At 53.1% G+C, this 20,082-nt stretch overlaps 6 protein-coding genes across 6 annotated transcripts; 3 read left to right on the forward strand and 3 right to left on the reverse strand.

The window, feature by feature from the left end:
- Nucleotides 1–346: 346 nt before the first annotated feature.
- Nucleotides 347–5,579, reverse strand: LMH87_006760 (uncharacterized protein; the record flags this gene model as incomplete). The annotated part of the gene is made up of 3 exons (XM_056204697.1): nucleotides 347–452; nucleotides 509–1,113; nucleotides 1,170–5,579. The coding sequence occupies 3 exons, from the start codon at nucleotides 5,577–5,579 to the stop codon at nucleotides 347–349; spliced, it is 5,121 nt and encodes a 1,706-aa protein (XP_056060028.1).
- A 2,817-nt stretch (nucleotides 5,580–8,396) lies between these two features.
- LMH87_006761 (uncharacterized protein) lies at nucleotides 8,397–10,511 on the forward strand (the record flags this gene model as incomplete). The annotated part of the gene is made up of 2 exons (XM_056204699.1): nucleotides 8,397–8,673; nucleotides 9,181–10,511. The coding sequence occupies 2 exons, from the start codon at nucleotides 8,397–8,399 to the stop codon at nucleotides 10,509–10,511; spliced, it is 1,608 nt and encodes a 535-aa protein (XP_056060029.1).
- Nucleotides 10,512–10,929: 418 nt separating this feature from the next.
- On the reverse strand, nucleotides 10,930–11,505 carry LMH87_006762 (uncharacterized protein; the record flags this gene model as incomplete). Its single annotated transcript, XM_056204700.1, has 3 exons — nucleotides 10,930–11,158; nucleotides 11,228–11,334; nucleotides 11,410–11,505. The coding sequence occupies 3 exons, from the start codon at nucleotides 11,503–11,505 to the stop codon at nucleotides 10,930–10,932; spliced, it is 432 nt and encodes a 143-aa protein (XP_056060030.1).
- A 1,631-nt stretch (nucleotides 11,506–13,136) lies between these two features.
- On the forward strand, nucleotides 13,137–14,108 carry LMH87_006763 (uncharacterized protein; the record flags this gene model as incomplete). Its single annotated transcript, XM_056204701.1, has 5 exons — nucleotides 13,137–13,210; nucleotides 13,310–13,496; nucleotides 13,555–13,615; nucleotides 13,830–13,894; nucleotides 13,950–14,108. 5 exons carry the CDS (start codon nucleotides 13,137–13,139, stop codon nucleotides 14,106–14,108), a joined length of 546 nt encoding a protein of 181 aa, XP_056060031.1.
- An 82-nt stretch (nucleotides 14,109–14,190) lies between these two features.
- On the forward strand, nucleotides 14,191–16,261 carry LMH87_006764 (uncharacterized protein; the record flags this gene model as incomplete). The annotated part of the gene is made up of 3 exons (XM_056204702.1): nucleotides 14,191–14,623; nucleotides 14,725–15,023; nucleotides 15,080–16,261. The coding sequence occupies 3 exons, from the start codon at nucleotides 14,191–14,193 to the stop codon at nucleotides 16,259–16,261; spliced, it is 1,914 nt and encodes a 637-aa protein (XP_056060032.1).
- A 454-nt stretch (nucleotides 16,262–16,715) lies between these two features.
- LMH87_006765 (uncharacterized protein) lies at nucleotides 16,716–17,599 on the reverse strand (the record flags this gene model as incomplete). The annotated part of the gene is made up of 3 exons (XM_056204703.1): nucleotides 16,716–17,204; nucleotides 17,256–17,327; nucleotides 17,393–17,599. 3 exons carry the CDS (start codon nucleotides 17,597–17,599, stop codon nucleotides 16,716–16,718), a joined length of 768 nt encoding a protein of 255 aa, XP_056060033.1.
- Between the last annotated feature and the right edge of the window lie 2,483 nt (nucleotides 17,600–20,082).

Below are 20,082 nucleotides of genomic sequence, written 5' to 3' on the forward strand. Positions count from 1 at the left end.
GTAAGGCGTCAACGTTCACGAAGACCCGCTTTATGAGTTTACGACCTGCACCAGTCTATGCCATACCGAGTTGATGCGATTAAATAAACTACACGACAGCGTCAGGGAAATTGTGTGGTTTTCCTCTTTTATAAGGTATAACAAGTAATACCGCTGGTTCAAAATGACTTTACAAATAAGGTCAGCCTTGATAAAAATCATATCATCGTGTATTCGCTATGCATGCCAAAGTAATAGCTATATGCCCAATTCGAAAATACGATCCCAAATCTTTCAACGCCGTACATTGTCCCAAACAAACAAATAATAAGTGTACCGAAAACAAAACATGTTCTCATCTCATCATTTACTTTTGTAGCTCGGGCTGGTCTTCAAACCTGGCACGTCCATAGTACACTGGGTACTGGGGATTATTAAACAGATGCCAGCAATTTGGCGCTTGCAGGATGTATCTAAATGCTCCGTGTTAGTAAAGCTGCAAGTGGTGTGGAAGTGTTACGCTCCGTACCTTGCCATCGCCTCTCGGAAGCGAGATTTGTACTCCTTTGGACTCGTAACAGTTGGTCGATTGCGGCCACCGCCCGCGAACCCACGATCTTTGATCCAGCTTTCAAGCTTCTTGTCCCAAGTGTACGTCCTGATACAATCAATGATGCCCACCACAAGCTCTTTCCTGGCTTCATCGACGGCAATCATTAGAGAGTAGTCCATGACATCCTGTCGAGCGAGAAACAGTGTATCATTCCACACAGATGCTCTCAGTAGTTTCTTGGAATGCTCGCGGGCGAATAGGGGAGACTCGTATATATACTCGACCATGTTCTCATCCAAAAGCACTTCATTTTGCTCGCCTGTTGACTGAATCTTACGGTTTCTCATAGAGCCCTTCAAGTCAAAAATTCGGGTCGGCGATCTGTCGTAAAACAAGTTCTCCATCAAGATCAGGTCAAGCTTCACATCTGTACCAGTAATCGGGTTCTTGATAATGACCTGGAAGAAGCCCAACATCTTGGCAATAACAGACGGCAAGTCGTGGAATAATGCTTCTGCCATGATGCTAAAGTAGCCGGGGGCGAAGTTCAAAAAAGCCGATGTCTCAATAGGAGACAATGACTAGTCAAAGTCAGTTTCTGCATTGTCTTGTTTCTGTCGTTTGTCACTTTACTCACCTTCAACACCAATCTGTCGTCTAGTGTCTTCAAAAAGACAGACCGAGTTTTCCCACCACGAGAGTCCCACTTCATACAGCGCGAAAGAGACTCAACAATGCGCCCAGCGATGCCACATTTCCTTCTCAGAGCGTCAAACTGCTCAGCATAGAATATCTTGCAAGTCATGACAGCCGCACCTTCCTTGAACTGATACTTAAGGTGCGTTCCGGTGATGCGCAACAAACTCTTCTCGAGCTCGCTTGCATCCGAATGACGCCCTAGGTGCTCCGACGCAGGCTTTGACTTGGGCTGCGCAGTGTCATCGGACAATTTATCTTGGGTCATTTCTTGGGGCTCGCGGCGGATGAGCTCGAGCTTGTTTTTGTAATCCTCGCTATTGAGGGCCAATGCGATGACGGAACTTGGTTCGTCCTCGCGCACAATAACATTGGAGTCGACGAAAATGTGATCCGTCGGATTGATAGGATAGTCCAGTGCAGACCAGCCACTGGCAGATCTTTCTGCCCAGAACTTGGTGAGGTACTTCATGAGCGTATTCTTTTGGTGTTTAGGAAGCTCCAGCGGAATTTCCTGTGTAGAATCGGCAATCTCTTTGATGTCTGGGAGAAACTCGTCAGAAACACTGGGCTCTGTGTCGCTTGCACGCTCCTCTTCATCCGAGTCTTGGTGGTTTTCTCTACCAGTCGCGGTTTCATCTGTCCCGGCAACAGAAATTTGATCTGCTGCCTTCGGCGCAGAATCCATCGGGGTAGGTGACTCCGTCATCCGGCCAACCTTGACCACATCTGAATTTTCTGTCGGCTGAGTCGGATTAGAAGCTTGCTCAACTTTTCGCTCGCCAGTTGCCTCAGCTACTGCGGCTGGTTCCTCGAAAGCTGCATCCAAGTCGTCGTAAACCTGAATTGTGACTCTCGTAGATGTCCTTGGAAGCAACGCGCGAGGGTATCGGAGACTAGCAGCTCGCTTCTTCTTGTCACGTATGCGCTCCTTCTCAAACTCCCGGCTGATTTGTTCGAAGTGTCTCGTGAGAGTCGAAACCTTGGACTCTTTATCCTTCTTCTTGGTAATCAATCGAGGAATACCGGAGGTAGCAGACTTCCCGCGCTGTTTCAGAGCTGACAGACCAAGCCTCTCCGATAAACGCTTATCAACTTTGATGAACCCCTCAGCTTGCGGCTCTGCAGCAGTTTCCACCTGATCTGCGGTGTTTGAGGAATTGCCAGGAGTCGTCCCGACCCTTGGAATGCGCTGGGGGTGCGAAACAGCCCTGACTATGGGAGGTGAGGAGCGTGGTATGCCGCTCTCGTCTTCTTTGCTATTCAATGCGTCTTCACTTGCTTTCCGTGCTTGTTCACGTCGCATACGGTCCACCTTTTCCGTAAGCGATTGGCCATCGCCCATGGGGGCCGGTGTGTTATCATGAGCGACAGGTGGCAACACTGTTCTGGATGAATCAATCGACTCCGCGCTTTCAGCTCGCGAGGCTTCCACGCGTGCTTCCACGCGTGCTTTCTCTGGCGGCTGGCTGGGGCCAGATATGATCGACTCGGAGCCTGCCAAATCGAGTGCCTCGACACGCTCAATGGCACCTTCAGCGGGGATCTCGACCTTTTCGTTGCATTCGCCATTGTCCTTTCCTTCCGAAGTGCGCAAGAGACTCCCATCCATGTCTGTATATTCTGTTGGTTGAGTGCTCTTCTCGTCAATCTCAGAGAAGCTCTGCGATGGCCGATCGTCGCTATCGGTAGCCGAGTTCATCGTCTCCTCTGGGTTGGGCACAGACTCCTTCGACTCGTCGGTGAACATCTTCTTCAATTGCATCATTGTCAGCTGCCGCATATCTTTGTCTCCCAAGAAGTCTGCCTCAAACTTGGCGAAAGCTTGGTCCCACTCTCCCGCGACTTCCAACATTTCGCGCACAAGGCCATTGAAGGGAACGATTTCGTAATACTTTGAGTTTACGTAGACGCCCTCCAACTTGCGTAGCATGACTGGAAGTTCTCCTTGCATCTTCTTCGTGAGGACCTCGACTTCTGCTTTGCAAAGCTCAGCCTTCTCTGGCAAGACACTGTCAATGCGAATGCTCTGTAGTCTTGCTTTGACAGAAGACATAAACTTGCGCCAACGCTCTTCCATTCTGGTGAAAATCTCGTTCTTTAGCTTCAAATCATTCTGTACCTTCCAAGTGATTCTGGCTCTAGGGACCACAATCTCCAAAAGGTCAACAGGGTCCCAATGAATGCGAACTCGAGCGTCACTGAAGCTGAAGTAGCGAACATGATCTCGAGAGTGGTCATGCGGGCAATCAATGCCGTGCTTGATGCGAAGGCCGCGGCCCCAGTAGAGCAGCTCGAGGTATTTTCCGAAGGAGTACTTATAGGTGGCATCAGACATGGGAACCTCCTCCGAGTCTTTCTTGCAAGTTTTGCAGTACGTCCACATGGTAATGCCATCCCCAAGGCTTTGGCGTCTAGTCACGTCCGGTGGCGCATTCTCCACGAAGACCGTAATGCGGTACTGATCGTGAACATAGGTACGATGATGTTCAATCAGCTTCCTGTCGCAACCATTTGACTCACAAACTGCATCCTTTGTTTCGGCAAGATCTTGAATGTATTGGCCAAGCGTGCAGTCTGGGTCCATGCCGGTGTATACGTGCTGCTCGTCGTAAAAATTAATTGCCACGAGACTGGGCTCCGTGCACGGTATTTTGGTTTCGGTGCAGATTTCTGAATATAACACAACAATATTTTGATGCGAGTAAGGATCGAACAGATCCAGATTGCCTTGGATATACGCTTCCCATTGTCGAGTTCCCGTTTGGTAGTTGAATAACGCTTTGTCGTATTCGGCATCATGCATGGCATGGAGAATTTCCAGGATCTGCTTGGGCGCCTTTTGGCCAATCTTCTCGATCATTTCAGGTTTGATAAGCTGGAATTTTGCGCGGTCAGTGCTTGACTCGTCCTGTTCGTCAATAACTGTTTGGTCTCGCAGGCGCCGAAGGTACAGAAGCCGTCGTTCTTGTTCTCGCGCCCTCATCAAAACGTGCGGTTGGGTGAACTTGACATAGGGTGAGGCTGATAAAATCTTAGTCTCATATTTAGCCACCATGTCGCTGTAAAACGTCGGCATGGGCACATCATCTGGCACTGGAGGATCCCCCGTGCCACTGTCTTGCGAATCATGCAGGGACGGGGGCTTTGGTCGTTCCTCGCTGGGCTGTCCAGTGTCGGCCGCGCCATCCAGATCAGCTTTCGCTGTAGCTTGAGCTTGTTGTTCGTTCTTCGTCGAATCTTGTTGCGATGCGATGCGGACTGCTTGTTTTCCATCTTCGGCGGAGCTTGAGGTCTTGAAGCTTTCATTCATGACATAGGAGTTGGAAAGTGAGGTATCCCCTTCGTCTGGCTCGATGGACTCGTCTCGTAGAAGACTGGATTCTAATCGAAGGTTGTACACCACGTATGACATGAACTCTACGATGTACTTGATTTTTGACAGAGTGATACTGTCAGCTCCTCGCAAGGATATCGTACAGCCCAGGTCGGGACGACAGCCAGCAAGAAATATGTATGACTTCTTGCCGCGCACAAAGCTGTTGTTGACATAAGTCTTGACCTCGAAGCTTGAGCAGCGACCCGTGGAAACTGGCAAGGCTAGTCTATCCAGGGAGCTCAAGATGTCTGCTTCGGCGCAGCGAGCAACCGCTTCAATCACAGTGTGCTTGACGTTGTACGCAACGGAAATGTTAAGCTCTGCGAAAAGCTGCAATGCAATTCCAGACACACCCTTTTCACAGAGTACAACTTGCGGTGAAAGTTTTGCCAGTCTTTGAACCACGATGCGCAAATATTCCCTCTCGCCTTCAATGACCGGCTGCAAGCTCATAAAATGCTGCTGGTGACGCTGATATTCGATAGGAAAGGTAACCAACAAAATGCGCGGATTCCCAATTCTGCGCGGCATGCTTTTTAAGGCCAGATTCTTGGTGAAAACAACACCTGAGACGTACGAAGTGTCGCGTGGTCTGCCGCCAGGAATCTTCTTCAATTTGACATAATGGCGTATGTCCATATCCTCTCCTTTTATGACATTTGGTGAGACGTCATCGGTGCATTGAAGCAGAATGGGCACGAGAGATTTTTGCCAAGCTTCAGGTTCAGGGACTTCTGCGTCATCTAGGAGTTGATGCAGTAGCTTGTCTATATGCTTCAAACTCGAGTTGTTCAAGTCTGTGTTTGACGGTATGTTGAACGGTACAGAATCTCTGCGAGATGATCTCATTGCAAGGTGATCGCCGTTGTCATTCGGGACAAGAGCCTCGGTGGAGCCGGTCGGAGCTTTGTAAATGGCCGACTTTGGCCTCGGAGATGGCACATGATGGGCGCCACCACTGACGTTGCTCATATTGCGTCTTCTGTTGCTTCTCCGGTGATTCAAAACACTTGTTGGTGCACTTGTCTCATCTGCGGCGCCGCGGCTGAAGTGGCTCATGCCACTGATACTCTTTTCTCCAGGCCGATGTCTATGTTTTCTGCCCGTATTCGTGAACGGGGATAGATTTGACTTTTCTTGCTCGAAGCCTGCAGAATGCATGTCTGGTGTACTCATAGTCGCAAAAATGCTGACCTGTTCGTCTCCACTAGAGTCGTCCGACATAAAATCTGCGAGTTCGGGGTCTATTATGTTGTCGTCGTGAAAGGCAGGGAACTTAGACTTTTTGGGTGTATCATCATCAATGCCCTTCCTAAACGGAGCGCGTTCTTCGGGAGCACCTTTGAGGCGCCCAAGAAAGCCATGTTTTGAGTGGTGCCGTTTGTGTCCCGCTGAAGATTGAGGCCGTGCATTTGTCAGAGATTTCAGGGAGCGAGATGACCCTGGTCGGCTGAGTTGTGGCAATCCTATCTCTAGCACAGCAGAATTGCGATTTGAATCATTCACCCAACGTGTGGCCGGAATTGCCATCATCGGAGTAACACTGGGGCGTTGTCCACTGAAGGTTTCTGACGCAGTTGCCGCTGGATCGCTGTGTCTCTTTGGCTGCGATGGTGAGCTTTGGCCAGGCTTTGGTTGGCTGGGGCCAAATATTCTGGGCATGAATGACTGTTCATCACCGGACTCTTCTGATGCACTTCCATCCAAACGGCGATTCATTGCTTCCAAACAACGTTTGCAAACACGCAGTGTGCCCTGGACGCCAAACTTGTCTCCTGACACGAGCTTGGTGCACTTTGAATCAAAGATACAACCACAAGTTCTGCAGTGATGTTTTCTTCTGAATGCAGAAAACGGTGCTTGGCAGAGATAGCACTCTTTCACAGTGTCGTCTTTCATCCAAAACTCTTTGCTAAGCACATGCCGTCCCATTCTGTCCAGCTGGGCGCTCATGTGATCGGACGCACCTTCACGGGCAGTGGTCGTGCCGGGAGCATGTGCATGTCCAGAGATGAGGTGCGCGTGTCCACTGCGTTGCGAAGGAACTTCATGATGATTTGAATCAGAGCCTGACATTTCGACAGGGCTGTGTTGGGCTCCAGTCCGATCGAGCGAGGAATCGCGAGAGACAGAATACACCGTGGATCTAGAGCGACTTATTCGGTCAATCACGGCAGGCTTTCGCCTGAGGTGATCGGGGCTTAGCATAGATGAGTTTGCAGAGGGACTGCGTATGTGGTTTGCTGGAGCAGATGTCATTTGCAAACGAGGGGACATGGTGGGCGCGTCCACACTTCCATCGTAGCTAGAAGCATCATCTGTCTTTGCAATAGGTGGCAGCCTTCCCTCAGTAGCATCGTAGTGGGCTATATCTAATGTCGGAAGGCTGTGGTGCGTTTCGCTTCTTCCAAGACTTCGACGGGATTCGAGGCCACCACTGTCCTCTGTTCGAATGGTGCTTCGACTGGCATCTCTGTGAGAGTTATTTTGAGCTGTAACAGAGCCAGTGGCAGGGTCGATAGTAGAAGAGCCTCTTGACTTGCTTGCAAGAGTCGGGCGCCCAGATGACGAAGTTGGCTGCGACCCAGTGGCGAGCCCCGCACTGCCTCTGGAGGACGGCGGTTGAAGGCTACGGCTCTCTCCGGAGACGCTGGCGTTGCTGGAGGGCACTTCCGCTACCGAGATTGGTTGTGCAGATTCTGGCACAGTGGTGATGGCACTGTCGCTCCGATTCAGGGAGGAAACGGAAGTCTTGGAGATGTGACTGCCAGAGACTGATGTCCGTTTTGAGGCTGTCTCGATCGTCATGTCGTCATCCCGGCTCGTCGTTTTCGTTGGGCTCACGGCGCCTACTGCCTCTCGAAATCTAGTATAAAGTCCGCTGAGTCCGTGTTGGACAAGATCTCCGGTTGAAGCCTTGCCCTCAGCTGCGGGCGAGGCTCGAGGCGGAGGAGCAAAGTCGTTGAAGGTAGTGAGGGCACCAGACTGGCTTGCTGAGTTGTGTATCCTGTCAAGGGTGTTCGACATTTGCTCCTTGTCAATCACGGAGCTAGCGGAGATGGAAGTTGTAGAGTCGCGTCGATTTCTCCGACTGAACGGCGAGCCCCGATTCGACGCTGGAGACCCCGGCGCCTTGGCCGTTGTGCTGCTCGCCATGGCTTACACGACCCGAACACCAGGGAGTCGGTAGCAGGCACTTTAGCAGCTAACAGGTATGCGGATGCCAGCGTCATATGCAGTTGTCATGGTAATTTATGCAGTAGTCGAGCAGCACGATCCTGTATCGAACACAGCGTCTGCGTAGTTACGTTGAGAGGTGCGGTTGCAAAGGCTTGGCGGGCGTCCCTGGCGGGTTGCGCAGACACAATCAGGGCGTGACTAGGCAAACTATGAGGTCGAGAAAAAGCTGTCTTGTGCTGCGCGGCCGAGAAATCTCGCGATGGTGTTGGCTGGTGCGGAGGTGTTGCAAAGAATGTGTTGCGGTGGCTGCCTTGGGATGCCGCAGCTTGCATCCATCTGGCGGGCAGACACGAGCTACGGCAGGCAGCTGGAGCTATCTGCACAGGCTGGCTCCACCAGGTGACGCCACTCCTCCACGCGTTAAACATTTGAACTGTCGCGTTGCGCTAGCGATAAGCATCACAGCGGCCACCATCCGAACGAAACGACGAGGGAAGCTCTTTTTCTTGACGAGAGCATTTGCAACAGCTCTTGCGGTACTACAGCTATTCAGTAACATAATCGCGCATCAAATCAGACACTGTATGGTGGTGCATCTACGGCGCACAAATGTCCTACAGCGCATCACAGTTTGAGGACCTAATTGATGCGATACATCGCAAAAATGGCAAGAAACCCCCGAAAGATCAGGCGGAACTGCTAGAAAAGGACGAATCATGGATACATCAACTGAGAAAAAAACCACACGGAGCAGCCAATGTACCCAACCACGTGCTCCAGACAGTCACAGCAGCACATGAAGCGCGTGTCAAGCAGACGGCCAGCCGCGCATCACAATCTGTCAAAAACGCGGAGCAGGAGCTGCCGAAGCCTTCATCGTCCCGCGGTACACCTGCGTCCTCTCCAGAACTCCATGTCTCTGATTGGTCGACATCACCAGATGGACGTCACCCAAGGCGAGATAGAAAGCCTGTATCCTCAGTACAACCTGTCAAATATGCAGAGCAGGAGGTGACGAAGTATCCGTCACAATGCGGTACACCTGAGTCCTCTCCCGAACGCCATGTTCCTGGTTGTTCGGCATCGCCAGATGAGCGTCGCCCAACGCGAGAAGGAATACCTGGATCGTCAGTTGTTGAGGAGACTCCTTACCCTCAGCACGCTCGAGCAGCGTACCGAAGGGCTCCGTTGGATTTCGGTCAAAAAAAAGAAGCGTTCCCAGTGATCAGTCAGGAGGAAGAAGAAGAACTGGAAGTACAGTTACCATGCGGGGAGAATGAGCAACAAGATGATGCAAATGGGCATCATTTCAGATACCCTTACTTGCCCGCAAGTCAACGCATACGACAAAGTGCAATGCAAATGACCAACACGCCGCCATGCGCCCAACCAGATCATGATTCCGTTCCAGAGACTGTCATCGCAGAGACAACGAGGCGGACTAAGGTTGACAAGAGGCAACGGCCAGTCAAAAGGTTCAAGCCGATTAACTTGGGAAGTGATAGCCCAACAAAGCCCAAGGCAGATGAAATGGCTACGAGAGACAGCCGCATGCAGTCGTTGAAACACCTAGAGGTTGCAGAGACACAGGAGACAGTTGTGTCTAGCTCTATCGTGGCTGCCACGCTTACACAAACGCAAACCCAGAACGCCACAAGCACAGCTCAAGAGCCCGCAGAAGATGCGCCAGAAGAGATGGCCGATATTGAGAACTCAGCGTCAGTAGCCGAAGAGGCCCAATCGTCGTCAGAAGAGCTGTTGAGTGCAAAGTCACACTCCTCGGGTGGCGAGGAGCACCAGCAGGGCCAGCAGGGCGGAGGGAGCATGGAAGACTCTGAAGATCAGGCAGAGACGCCTTTCGGGGAATTCTGCGCCGCCTATCCAGACTATTGCGAGTCGTATAATGGATCACGTCTCAATTTTGTCAGTACCTGTGTCTATCTTGAGTTTCTACGAGACACGCGCGCCTTGCGAGACTATTTATACGACGACTTTATTCGCTTCTTTTCATGCAATTTTTTGGACTACGTTAATAACGCCGGACCAGGCCAGGAGCCAATCTCCGCCATTGAGCGGTACAACATGCAGAGTGGGCAACCATTGTATAATCGGCATATCATCAACAACACAAATCTCGGCCGCGTGTTGACATTTTACAAGCGGGAGGCTTCGGAAACTCGCAATCTCCAGGCGCAATATGAGCAAGACCAAGCACCAGAAGCTGCAGTGACGCCAAAAGCGACAGGGCCAGAGCCAGTATCGCCAGCGCCACTGGCAGAAGCAGTGCAGGATCCGATGGAGGTCGATGAGCCCCGCGCAGAAGCTAGCAGCCAAAGCGGTGCGGTACATCATCAAGTGCCAGCACAGGACAAAGTTTTGGATGAACGGCCAATCTCTCCGCCTGGTTCTCCCAGTAACACTGCTGTTGATAGAAGGGCCAATTCGGCTTCCAAGCAAGTCATTTCCGTGGCAGAGTCCACTCGCAGTCCACAAGCGTCATCGCCGCAACTAGGCCGGAGGACAGTTTCGGCCGCTCCGCCGTCGTCCATGAGGTCGAATGCGCCCGTTGCCTCGCAATACATTCAGCGACTAGCGATGAGGTCAGCGTCTACAGGCGAGGACGCAGCACGGCAACACAGAGAAAAGGTGCGGGCAGCCCTGCGGCGGAAGAGAGCTTCGGCTAGCGCTCGTAGTTCGAGCAGCAAAGCAGGCTCTGTTGCCTAATCTGGCAGCGCACTTTGTGGCATCCTGTGACGGTAGTTTAGATATCCGATTTTTGGCATAGCGTATGAGATGAAAGTCATGAGATGGCGAAATCTAATTTGCCGCATGGTGCATTCAATTCATAAATTTTATTATTGTGTCGTGACGGGCGTGTGCAGAGTATCTAGATGTGTGCCGTGTCAAACGGACGGGTAATCCAGACGGTATAGTGTAAAAGAAAATATAGAAAAACATCCTGGGGAGCCTGGTATCCCTTTGTTTTCTCTCCTTGAGGAGTATAATGGTCATCTAAGTCAATCTCGGCCGGCTGCCCCTCTCTTTCTGGAAGTTGCAAAACAAAAATTCAGGCGATGAGGGTGAGGTGAGACGGTTTGGCAGCATGAAGAGCAAATGCGTCTTCATCATGACGCTTGGTTGCTCACGCGCCCTCGTTGGCGGCAGCGGTGGCAGCAGCAGCAGCAGCTTTGGCGGCGGCGTCATCATCCTTTTTCTTCTGCTGCCTGGCCTCCTCCTCGGGCGTCAGGGTGCGCAGCTGGAGGGCGTGGATGCCGCCCTCCTGGGCCATCTCGTCGCGCAGCAGGGCGTAAATCATCCTGTGGCGGGCCGGCTGCATCTTGGACTTGAAGGCGTCTGATGTGATGACGAGGCTGGTTGGGCGGTCAGTCAATGGTTCACGTGCGTGAGCGCCGCTCATCAGAAAGAGAAAAAAACCATACCGAAAGTGAGTCTCCTTGGAGGTGCTGCCCTGCATGGCCTTGTGGTGGGAGTGAAGGTGAGAATCGTTGTAAATCTCCAGCGTCAGAGGGTTGAGCGCCGCGACAATCTATCGCAGCCGCCATCGAGTCAGTACAAACGGCGGACACGGAACGAAACTCTCTCTGAGTGTTTCTGTATTTACCTTGGCGCGAATGGCGTCTTCGAGGGGGGTAGGTGATCCCATGGTAGAGAATTGTCTTCCGACAGAGGAGAAACCGAGGGCGTATCTGCGCAACATCCCGGGCGGCTCTGCTGCACAATTTTTTTTTCCTTGAGTGGTGGTGGTGGTGGTGGTTGGTGGTGGGCGCGGATCGGTCAAGTTGGATGTCAAATTTTAGGTGCTGCAGTCTAGCGGCGGCAGTACAGCGTTACAAGCGACGGAATGGGATGAACAGTGTCTCGGCGGTTCGTCAATTGATTGAGAAGCCAGCCGCACAAAAAAGAAAAAGAATGTTGGATTTTGTTGGAAAGATGAAGAGATTTGAAGAAAAGCTGGTGAGTTTTCTCGGACAAGAGGTGCGGCGGACGGACGGCGGCAGACAAGGTTCAAGTCAGTTGTTCGGGTGCGTGCGTGGGGAACAGCAGCAGAAGGCCGGGACAGCAGCGGCGGCGAGAAAAGATGATGAGACAAGATTGACTCTTGACGACGACGAGTGAAGAGAAGGAGAAGAAGAAAAGAAACACTCGTGAGAGACACGGGGTTATAGAGCCGTATTTACTTTTTTTTTCTCTTGCCTGCTCGATTCTACACTGCCATGAATTTATTTTCTTATTTTCACCTCTGCTCCCCCCGTCTCTTCCGATTGCGGTATGTAGTGCTACGCCACGAGGCGGCGGCGCGATTCGGTCAAGTCGGTGAGAAGGGGCCCCAACAGCTGTTAAACAAAGTCCCCCTGCCAAAGAAATAATTACCTGGTAAAGGCCTATTTCTCGGTGCCCAAGTTACAAGGTGTGGAGGCACCTTGCGTTGTGCTCTTTTTTTTTTTACTTCTTTCTTAGCGAACCATGCCGCTGGACCGGTGCAAACGGACAGGGCGGCCGGTGGGCTGCTCGCTCTGATGCCTGCTAGCCTGGGCGAGCTTACAGGGGGAAAAGGCCTGTGGGCTTTTGGCGGTGACGGCTGCTGAGGCTTCTGAAGCCATTCAGCGTGCCGGTAATGCATGCCAGGCTTTTGGCGCTACTGCATCAAAAAGCAATTCGAGTTTAGTACCCGTGGGCATGGGTTTGTTGTAGATGATGCAGGTGCCTGTTATTGGTTGCGAGGCCAGCCCTGGGCGCGCTGTCTCGTGTAGGCATCCGTCAAGTAACTTGTACATTGGCAAAGGCGCTGGCTGGGTAGGTATGTATCCTGGCATGACAATATCGGGAGGCAAGCAGTCATATCAACTAGGATACCTGCAGCCCGTGGCGTGCTGCCTTTTTTTTTTTTCCAACATGTACGGACCAATGGCAAAGAGAACCAAAAAAAAATGGTGACGACTGCCCGTCAAAGGAACAAAAGAGTGTGAGACTTGAGTCCGTTTCCGTCGTCACTTGCTGCATCGCCTTTTGCAGCAACAGCGCACCGCATGGCAGTACACAGCATAGACCGCACGATTATGCAGTCAGCCGTATTTTTCTTTTTCATCCCGAGGGCTCGGTACGGGCGCGCGCAAATGTGCCCACACGCTGGATACAAGTCAAGCTATCCTTGCGAGCAGGGGGCACAAACGCTCTCACGGATAGATGACTCAGTTTGATATCAACAAAAAAAAAAAGAGACAGAAAGCCAGACCAAACCCCCATTGTCCGCCTCTTTTTTCTGCGATCCCGTAAAAAGACACGGAGGGACAGTGACAGTGGCGGTGTGCCAACTCTGACCCAAAAGAAATGCCGACGCGCACCGCCCAGCAACTTTTCTCTGAGAGACATGGCATGGAAGCTAGAGGAGGTACATTTTTATGGTAAATCTTTGATCCTATTTTAATTTGTTTTTATTTCATTTGCCATGTGTTGCATCCCCTCCGGCGTCGCATCCGTCAAAGTCAATTGACACTCGATAGGACGCCACGACAAGTTATGCATGTCTTTGCTCCGTCGTCGTCGTCGTCGTCTCGCCTTGGTCTTGGGTCATCCTTGGGAGTGGAAAAGGGCTTGCCGTGCCACGCGAGACGGTGGAGTCTGGTTTATGCGATGCGACATTCACAATCCCACTCTATTTATACCAGTCTGGTGGTGAATTCATCATGTGTATGCAGTGCAAGTTATTTCATGTGAGGCGTGCAACCCAATCTGAGACTTAGGTCAGCGGCCGCAAGAACCGGAATGCAAGATTTGGCCTCGAATAAATCAACGAAATAAAATGAAAAGTGAGAAAATCGGTCAATTCATACCACAGTGAAAGCATCAAAAGAAACGGCCCCCAAATTGATACCACGGCTTCTGCAACTGCATCGCTTTCGCCATCGCTGGTAGCATTTCCCCCACTTCTTGCTGCTTGACAACTCCCCGCACGCCTGTCCGATCTCCGTCTCGGTGGATTTCAATAGTCCCAACTGCTAGTAGAGCTACTGGTAAATAAAGCAAGCAACGATTCCCAGCTGTGTGGCATTAACTCGGGGGACTCGTCGGCTTCTATTATTAGTTGGGTGTTGTGTTGTTGTGTTGCCCCAAATCATGTTTCTGGCTCACTAAGAAGCCCAGCTCGAAACACCAAAACTCCTCGACGCCGGGGCAGACAACTTGCGCACTTCCACGCTCTGCATTGCTGCTTACATCCGGTCCAACCCCACCTCCCATCAGTCCAACCTGCAGCTCATTTTCCCCGTTCTCAACTCTAGTAGCTTTCTTCTCCGACGATAAGCAGGTGTGCTTGCGTGAGACGCCCGCCCGCCCGCCCGCCCGGACACATGCGCGCTCGCGCCGTCCTCTGCCTCGTCCCCCCATGACTGTCCGATCAGCGCTGTCGCTGGTCCACCGGCGACTGACAACGTCCCCCGGCGCCGTTGCTGCTGCTGCTGCTGCTGCCGCCCTCGCCAAGAGCAGCATACACGTCGGATTACTCCCATGCAGCAGGCTGCCGGCACATAGCCATCCTCGCTACAGGATGCTCTCCACCACCACTGCCGCCGCTGGTGCCGCCGCTGGTGCCGCCACTTCCCTCCCGCGCCTCCCGATCCTCGAGGCCGTCGCCGCGCACGACCCCGCGTCCACGGCCGTCATCCACGCTCTCTCCGGCCGTCGCTTCACCTACGGTGAGCTCCTCGGCGACGTCGCCCGCGCGCGGGAGCGCCTGCGGGAAGCGGTGGGCGGGAAGGAGAAGTCACTCACCGGCGAGCGCGTGGCCTTTTTGATAGAAAACAGCTACGACTATGTCGGTATGTCTCACAAATCCCACACTTCCCGCCTCCGCGAGCGTTACACAGGAACGACAATCGGGCCCCTTGTTCAAGTTGGTCGCTGAAACAAAACGATGTAGTCATGCTCCTGGCCATCATGGCCGCCCGCGCCATCGCCGTGCCCCTCTCGCCGCCTTTTCCCGCCCCGGAGCTGCAGTACATCCTCGACCAGAGCGCCGCCTCGGTCCTCGTCGCCTCCCCCAAGTTTGCCGCCAAGGCCCGCGAGGTGCTCGCCACGGACCTGCAGCGGAAGCCCGTCTACTTTGAGCTTCCCAAGCACACGGGGCGCGCGGCGAACAAGGAGACTGTCTCGTTGGCCGACGAGGACCTCTCCGGTGCCGGCCTGATGCTATATACCTCGGGCACCACCAACCGACCAGTAAGTACATCTCATTCATTTACCCCCACAACTTTTTTTGCTTATACATGATTCAGAAAGGCGTCTTGCTGCCCGAAGAAGTCCTCACAGCGCAGTGCCGCTCTCTCCATCAAGCATGGGAGTACTCGCCCGCCGACCGCCTCCTCCACGTCCTGCCCCTCCACCACATCCACGGCACCGTCAACGCCGTTCTCACGCCGCTCTTTGCCGGCTCCTCCATTGAGTTCATGTTCCCCTTCAACGCCGACGCCGTCTGGAAGCGCCTTGCCGCACCCTTCCTTCCTAATCCGACCGCCTCCCCCATCACCTTCTTCACCGTCGTGCCCACCGTCTACAGCCGTCTCCTCGCCAGCCACAAGGCGCTCTCGCCCGACGTGCAGGCCGCCACCCGCGAGGCCACTTCGCCGCGCCACCTGCGCGTCAACATCTCCGGGTCCGCCGCGCTGCCGACCCCCGTCAAGGCCGCCTGGGCCGCCCTCAGCGGCGGCAACGTGCTCCTCGAGCGCTACGGCATGACCGAGGTCGGCATGGCCCTGAGCTGCGGCCTGGCCTTTTCCGACCGCGTCGACGCCAGCGTCGGCTGGCCCCTGCCCTCCGTCGAGGCCCGCCTCGTCGACATGGACACGGGCGACGTCATCGAGCCCGGCCGCGAGCTCGACGCCCAGGGCCGCGAGCGCTCCGGCGAGATCCAGCTCCGCGGGCCCACCATCTTTCGCGAGTACTGGCGCAACCCCGACGCCACTGCCAAAGAGTTCGTCGACGGCGGCGAAGGCGGCGGCGGCAAGTGGTTCAAGACGGGCGACGTCGCGGTGCGCCGCCCCGTCGACACCGCCGGGCACAACAGCGCGCAGCAGGGCTGGGCCCAGGGGCCCATGTACTTTATCCAGGGCCGCATGACGGCCGACATCATCAAGACGGGCGGCGAAAAGGTCAGCGCGCTAGAGGTCGAGCGCGAGCTGCTCTCGCTGCCCGAGGTCGCCGAGGCCGCCGTCGTCGCCGTGCCGAGCGGCAGCTGGGGCCAAAAGGTCGGCGCCGTCATCATCCTCGACACGGAGCACGCCGCCCGCTGGACGCCGCTCGAGATGCGCCGCGCCCTCAAGGGCAGGCTCGCCGCCTACAAGATCCCCCAGGTCATGAAGATTGTCGACCACATTCCCCGCAACGCCATGGGCAAAATTAACAAGAAGCAGCTCGTCAAGGCCATCTTTGTGGAGGAGACGAGCGGCGACGAACTGTAATGGGCCCGAATTATCGGTCCCATGTATATAGTCTTACGAAATACAGCACTTGTAAGAGTTCCCATCTCATTAGGAGATTGCCTGTACGACTATTACTTCAGAGAAAGTCTTGTACAACATCACTCGAATCCGAGTCGGTCTTAATATTAAAATTCTATTTTGGTAGCCACGCATGACGGCATCTCCGACTACTTCAAATGGCACCCGATGCGATCATTAATAAGCTTCCTAGCAACGCCGCCATGATACTAATAACATAGACAAGGCATTTTCCGCCAACACAGATGTGGCGTAGGCCAGTCATCACAATCCGTCTTCTTCACAAATGCGACGCGGCCCTGGCTTCTACGCGGAGCAGCCTGCCTCTCGCCGAATTTCAGACTTAACAGCTGTAATTAGAACGACTTTCCCCCTGCAACTCTTGGGCTGCCAAAACGCAATTTGCTCCTGTCTTTTAGACAGTGTGCTTGGCCTTGGCTCTCGTGCTACCGGCGTGGGCGCTGTCCGTGTGTCCAGAAAACTCAACCTGCTCGCTGTTGGGCAGCTCCAGAACCTCCTTGAAGCGGCGACCGATACTAAGGAGAACGTCGCGGCCCTTTTCGTTCGAACGGCCCTTTCCACCGGCGACATCGCCGTCTCCACGGCCAGGAATGCTCTTACCAATAGTGCGAGTCCAGACACCAATACGGTAGAAGGCCTTGCGAACGTTGACAACGACGCCCATGACCTCGCCATCCTCTTCCTCCTCGAGGGTCTCGCCGATGGCGGTCATGACTACATTCAGCCAGAGGCGGTCGACTTCGACGTTGCGCTTGTCCTTGTACTGGTAGGACCACTTGCCACCGTGCTTGTTCTGGGGGTCTTCCCACTCGGGTCGCACGCCGGCCTTGAAAAGATGGTAGTCGGACTTGAGGGCGAGCTCCGAAACGGCAGCGACGTTGTTCTATCAGCTGATTAGATTGGGAATCAAGATTGGCACATCCACAGCACATACGTAGACACCCCAAAACTCCTCGACAGAGTCAAAGGTAATTACCTCCTTGAGCAGGTCGTTCCAGTTGTCACCCTGTCGCATCATGTTAGCAATTTGATACCAGTATGGCCTGCCGCCACTGCTATGTCGGTGTGTACCTTGCCGCTCGGGGGCTTCGTGAACCACAGTGTCCATTTGTTCTGAAGCTGGTGCTTGACGTTGAAGTTGTCCTTGTCGTGGAATACGGTGACGGGCTTGCCCGAGTCAACGGCATCGGACTCTTCCTTTCCGTTCGGGGAGATGGGGATCGTAGACAGATCGACCTGTTTGTCCATATTGGCGGATTCCGCGGCGACAGCAGCCATGATTGCTATGTGGTTGGGTGGAAGGTGGAAAAGGGATTCGCAAAGTCGATAGTTGGGTCGCAAGATGCAGCTGGGTGCAGCAGTCGACCAAGAATGCAAACGGAGGAAGTAGCTCTGCTTTTTTCCTTCGACGGTTGTTTTTTTTGCGGCTCTGCACCAGGCAAAGCAGTCACAGTAAGGGCGGTCTGGTGGGGGTTGAAGTGATGTGAAGTTGAGAAGGTGTGAGCGAGGCTAGGTCCTGCCCACGTTTGACTAGGACGACCGCTGAGAGAAAAAAATACTGGTGGTGCGCCTCAGTGTGGCTAGTGACGCCAGACTAGTGGTTGGCCTAACATGCGAGGCACAAGCCACACGCTTCATGTAAGGCAAACGTCGGGCGCAGACGCAAGACAAGAGTTAGAAGGAAAACTCCGCTGTCGATTTATGCAGTTTCGAGTTCCATTGCCTTTTTTGTTCTACATGGAGAAGAAGCATGCGCATCGCTGGCGGCGACTGAAACGTTAGTCGATTTTTTACCACTACCCCTGCTACCCTAAATACACAGCATCGGCTAGTACAGTGCCCGGGCCGGCAATAGTTTATCAAGTTAGGGATAAATTCTGAGTGTTTGGCTTTCGTGTTCTCTGAACTTGTTATCATTGTCATCGATTTAAACTTGATTATGTTCTGGGGCGTATTCTAGCACGCCGACACACAAATATTACGTCCTGTACAGAATCAATGAGCACCCTCTTTGTAGCTGGTTCGACAGAGCTTCAGTACTCTGCACATTTTCTGCTGACAACATATATACTACTTTCAAACCCGAAACATTATACATATGTAGATTATTAACACAGTTAAAGGCCTATTAAAAGTACTACATAGAAGAGGCAGCCAGCGTAAGAAGCTCTCTCAGCATCCAGGTTCGTTTGTTACGGCAGCCCACGCCACAAGGCTAACCCCACCTAAGCGTCGTCCACCAAAAACCCACACCACGCAAAAAGGGAAAAGTAACGGAGTGAGCAAAAAAAAACAATCGCTGGTCCACACAGGGATTGAACCTGTGACCTTCGCATTACCATATATTGGTATTTGATTACCGATATTAGTACGACGCTCTAACCGACTGAGCTAGTAGACCCACGTGATTTGATGTTTGCAACGAGCGATATTCGAGAATATAAATATTTCAACGCACTTGGGCCACTATGCAATGCTGAACGAGCCAGCACAATGCAGCAGCACGTCGTCAACGAAGGAAACAGAGCTATAGTTTGCGTTCGCTGCAAACTGAAACAGAGTTGACTGCCAAAATATCCCAAACAGACGCTCAGAGTATACTGCTATGCGCGCCCGTAATTGCATTACCTGGGTAAGACTGGAGCAGAGGCGCTTGTAACCAAGAGCAAGACGACAGTGTCTCGGATCAATGTTCTTCACTTTTTGTTAGTATCGGCTGTTTCCCACAAAGCATTTATCAGACTTGCATCGTCCTTTGCAGCTGGTTCCCGCCGCCTTTTGTTCCTATTTTGGCAAGGCCCCTTGTCGGTCACACTTCCGTCCCGACATTGAATTTTTTCAACGGTGCCAGTAGGCAGAGACTACTCAGTATTCAAGACACGACAGCTCGTTCACAGTTTCAGTTCTATTTTTGGTCAACCTCCATTCTCTTACAATTGGTGTCACCTTCAAAGCTTAATTTCTACTCTGTAGCTCTGCTTGTGAAATAGGATAGAGCATAAGTTGATGTCCTATTTATCTGCATCCCCGGGCACGCCTGTCGAGCGTTGTCAGCCTGCCCAGTGCCAGTGCGCCAGTCAGCCAGTGCCTGTACTGGTATTGTTGCTGGTGGAGACTGGCGTGCCTGGGCCCGAGATCCCCTGGCACGCTGCGGGCCGCCGCTGAAAAATCCACCAAGTCCACCAACGGCTCATTGCCAGACCCAGCCCCCAGCCACCGCTCAGCCACTTTGTCACTGAGGCGCACAGCCAATATCGGGGGAAGCAGCTGCGAATGCCATCCTCACACTCGACCCCCTACTCGAGTCTTTTCTATGCAATTGCACGGATCATCGAAAAACGTCATTGATATCATCTACAGCCAGCTGCACCGTCATCGCTGCGCTCACAGCATCCGGCTCAACGGTGCCGCAGGTCCGTATCTGGGTCGCCCTGAAGCTTACACAGCCTAGACCTTGCTCTCCAGCCACCTCTTTTGCTGTCCACCTCGACTCCAGCCTGACGCCTTTCGCCCCATCAGCTTGAGTTCAAACCTCATGCTGATGCCCGACCGCTTCTTCATCCTGCGTTCGATTGCTTGCTCCTCCTGCGAGTCATTGACCAAAGACCCCGTCATCTACTGGTAATCACACAACACATTGACGCCGCACCTGCTAGCTAGCGGTGCAAGTCGCTCGTCGGCTGTTTCTGTTGACTGTCTGGCCTGGGTGCTGTAGTGGATCACAGCTAAACCAAGCTTTGTCAGTGCTTCTCACCACGGCC

This window comes from Akanthomyces muscarius, chromosome 1 (assembly GCF_028009165.1).
Source record: "Akanthomyces muscarius strain Ve6 chromosome 1, whole genome shotgun sequence".
Classification (NCBI taxonomy): Eukaryota; Fungi; Ascomycota; class Sordariomycetes; order Hypocreales; family Cordycipitaceae; genus Akanthomyces; species Akanthomyces muscarius.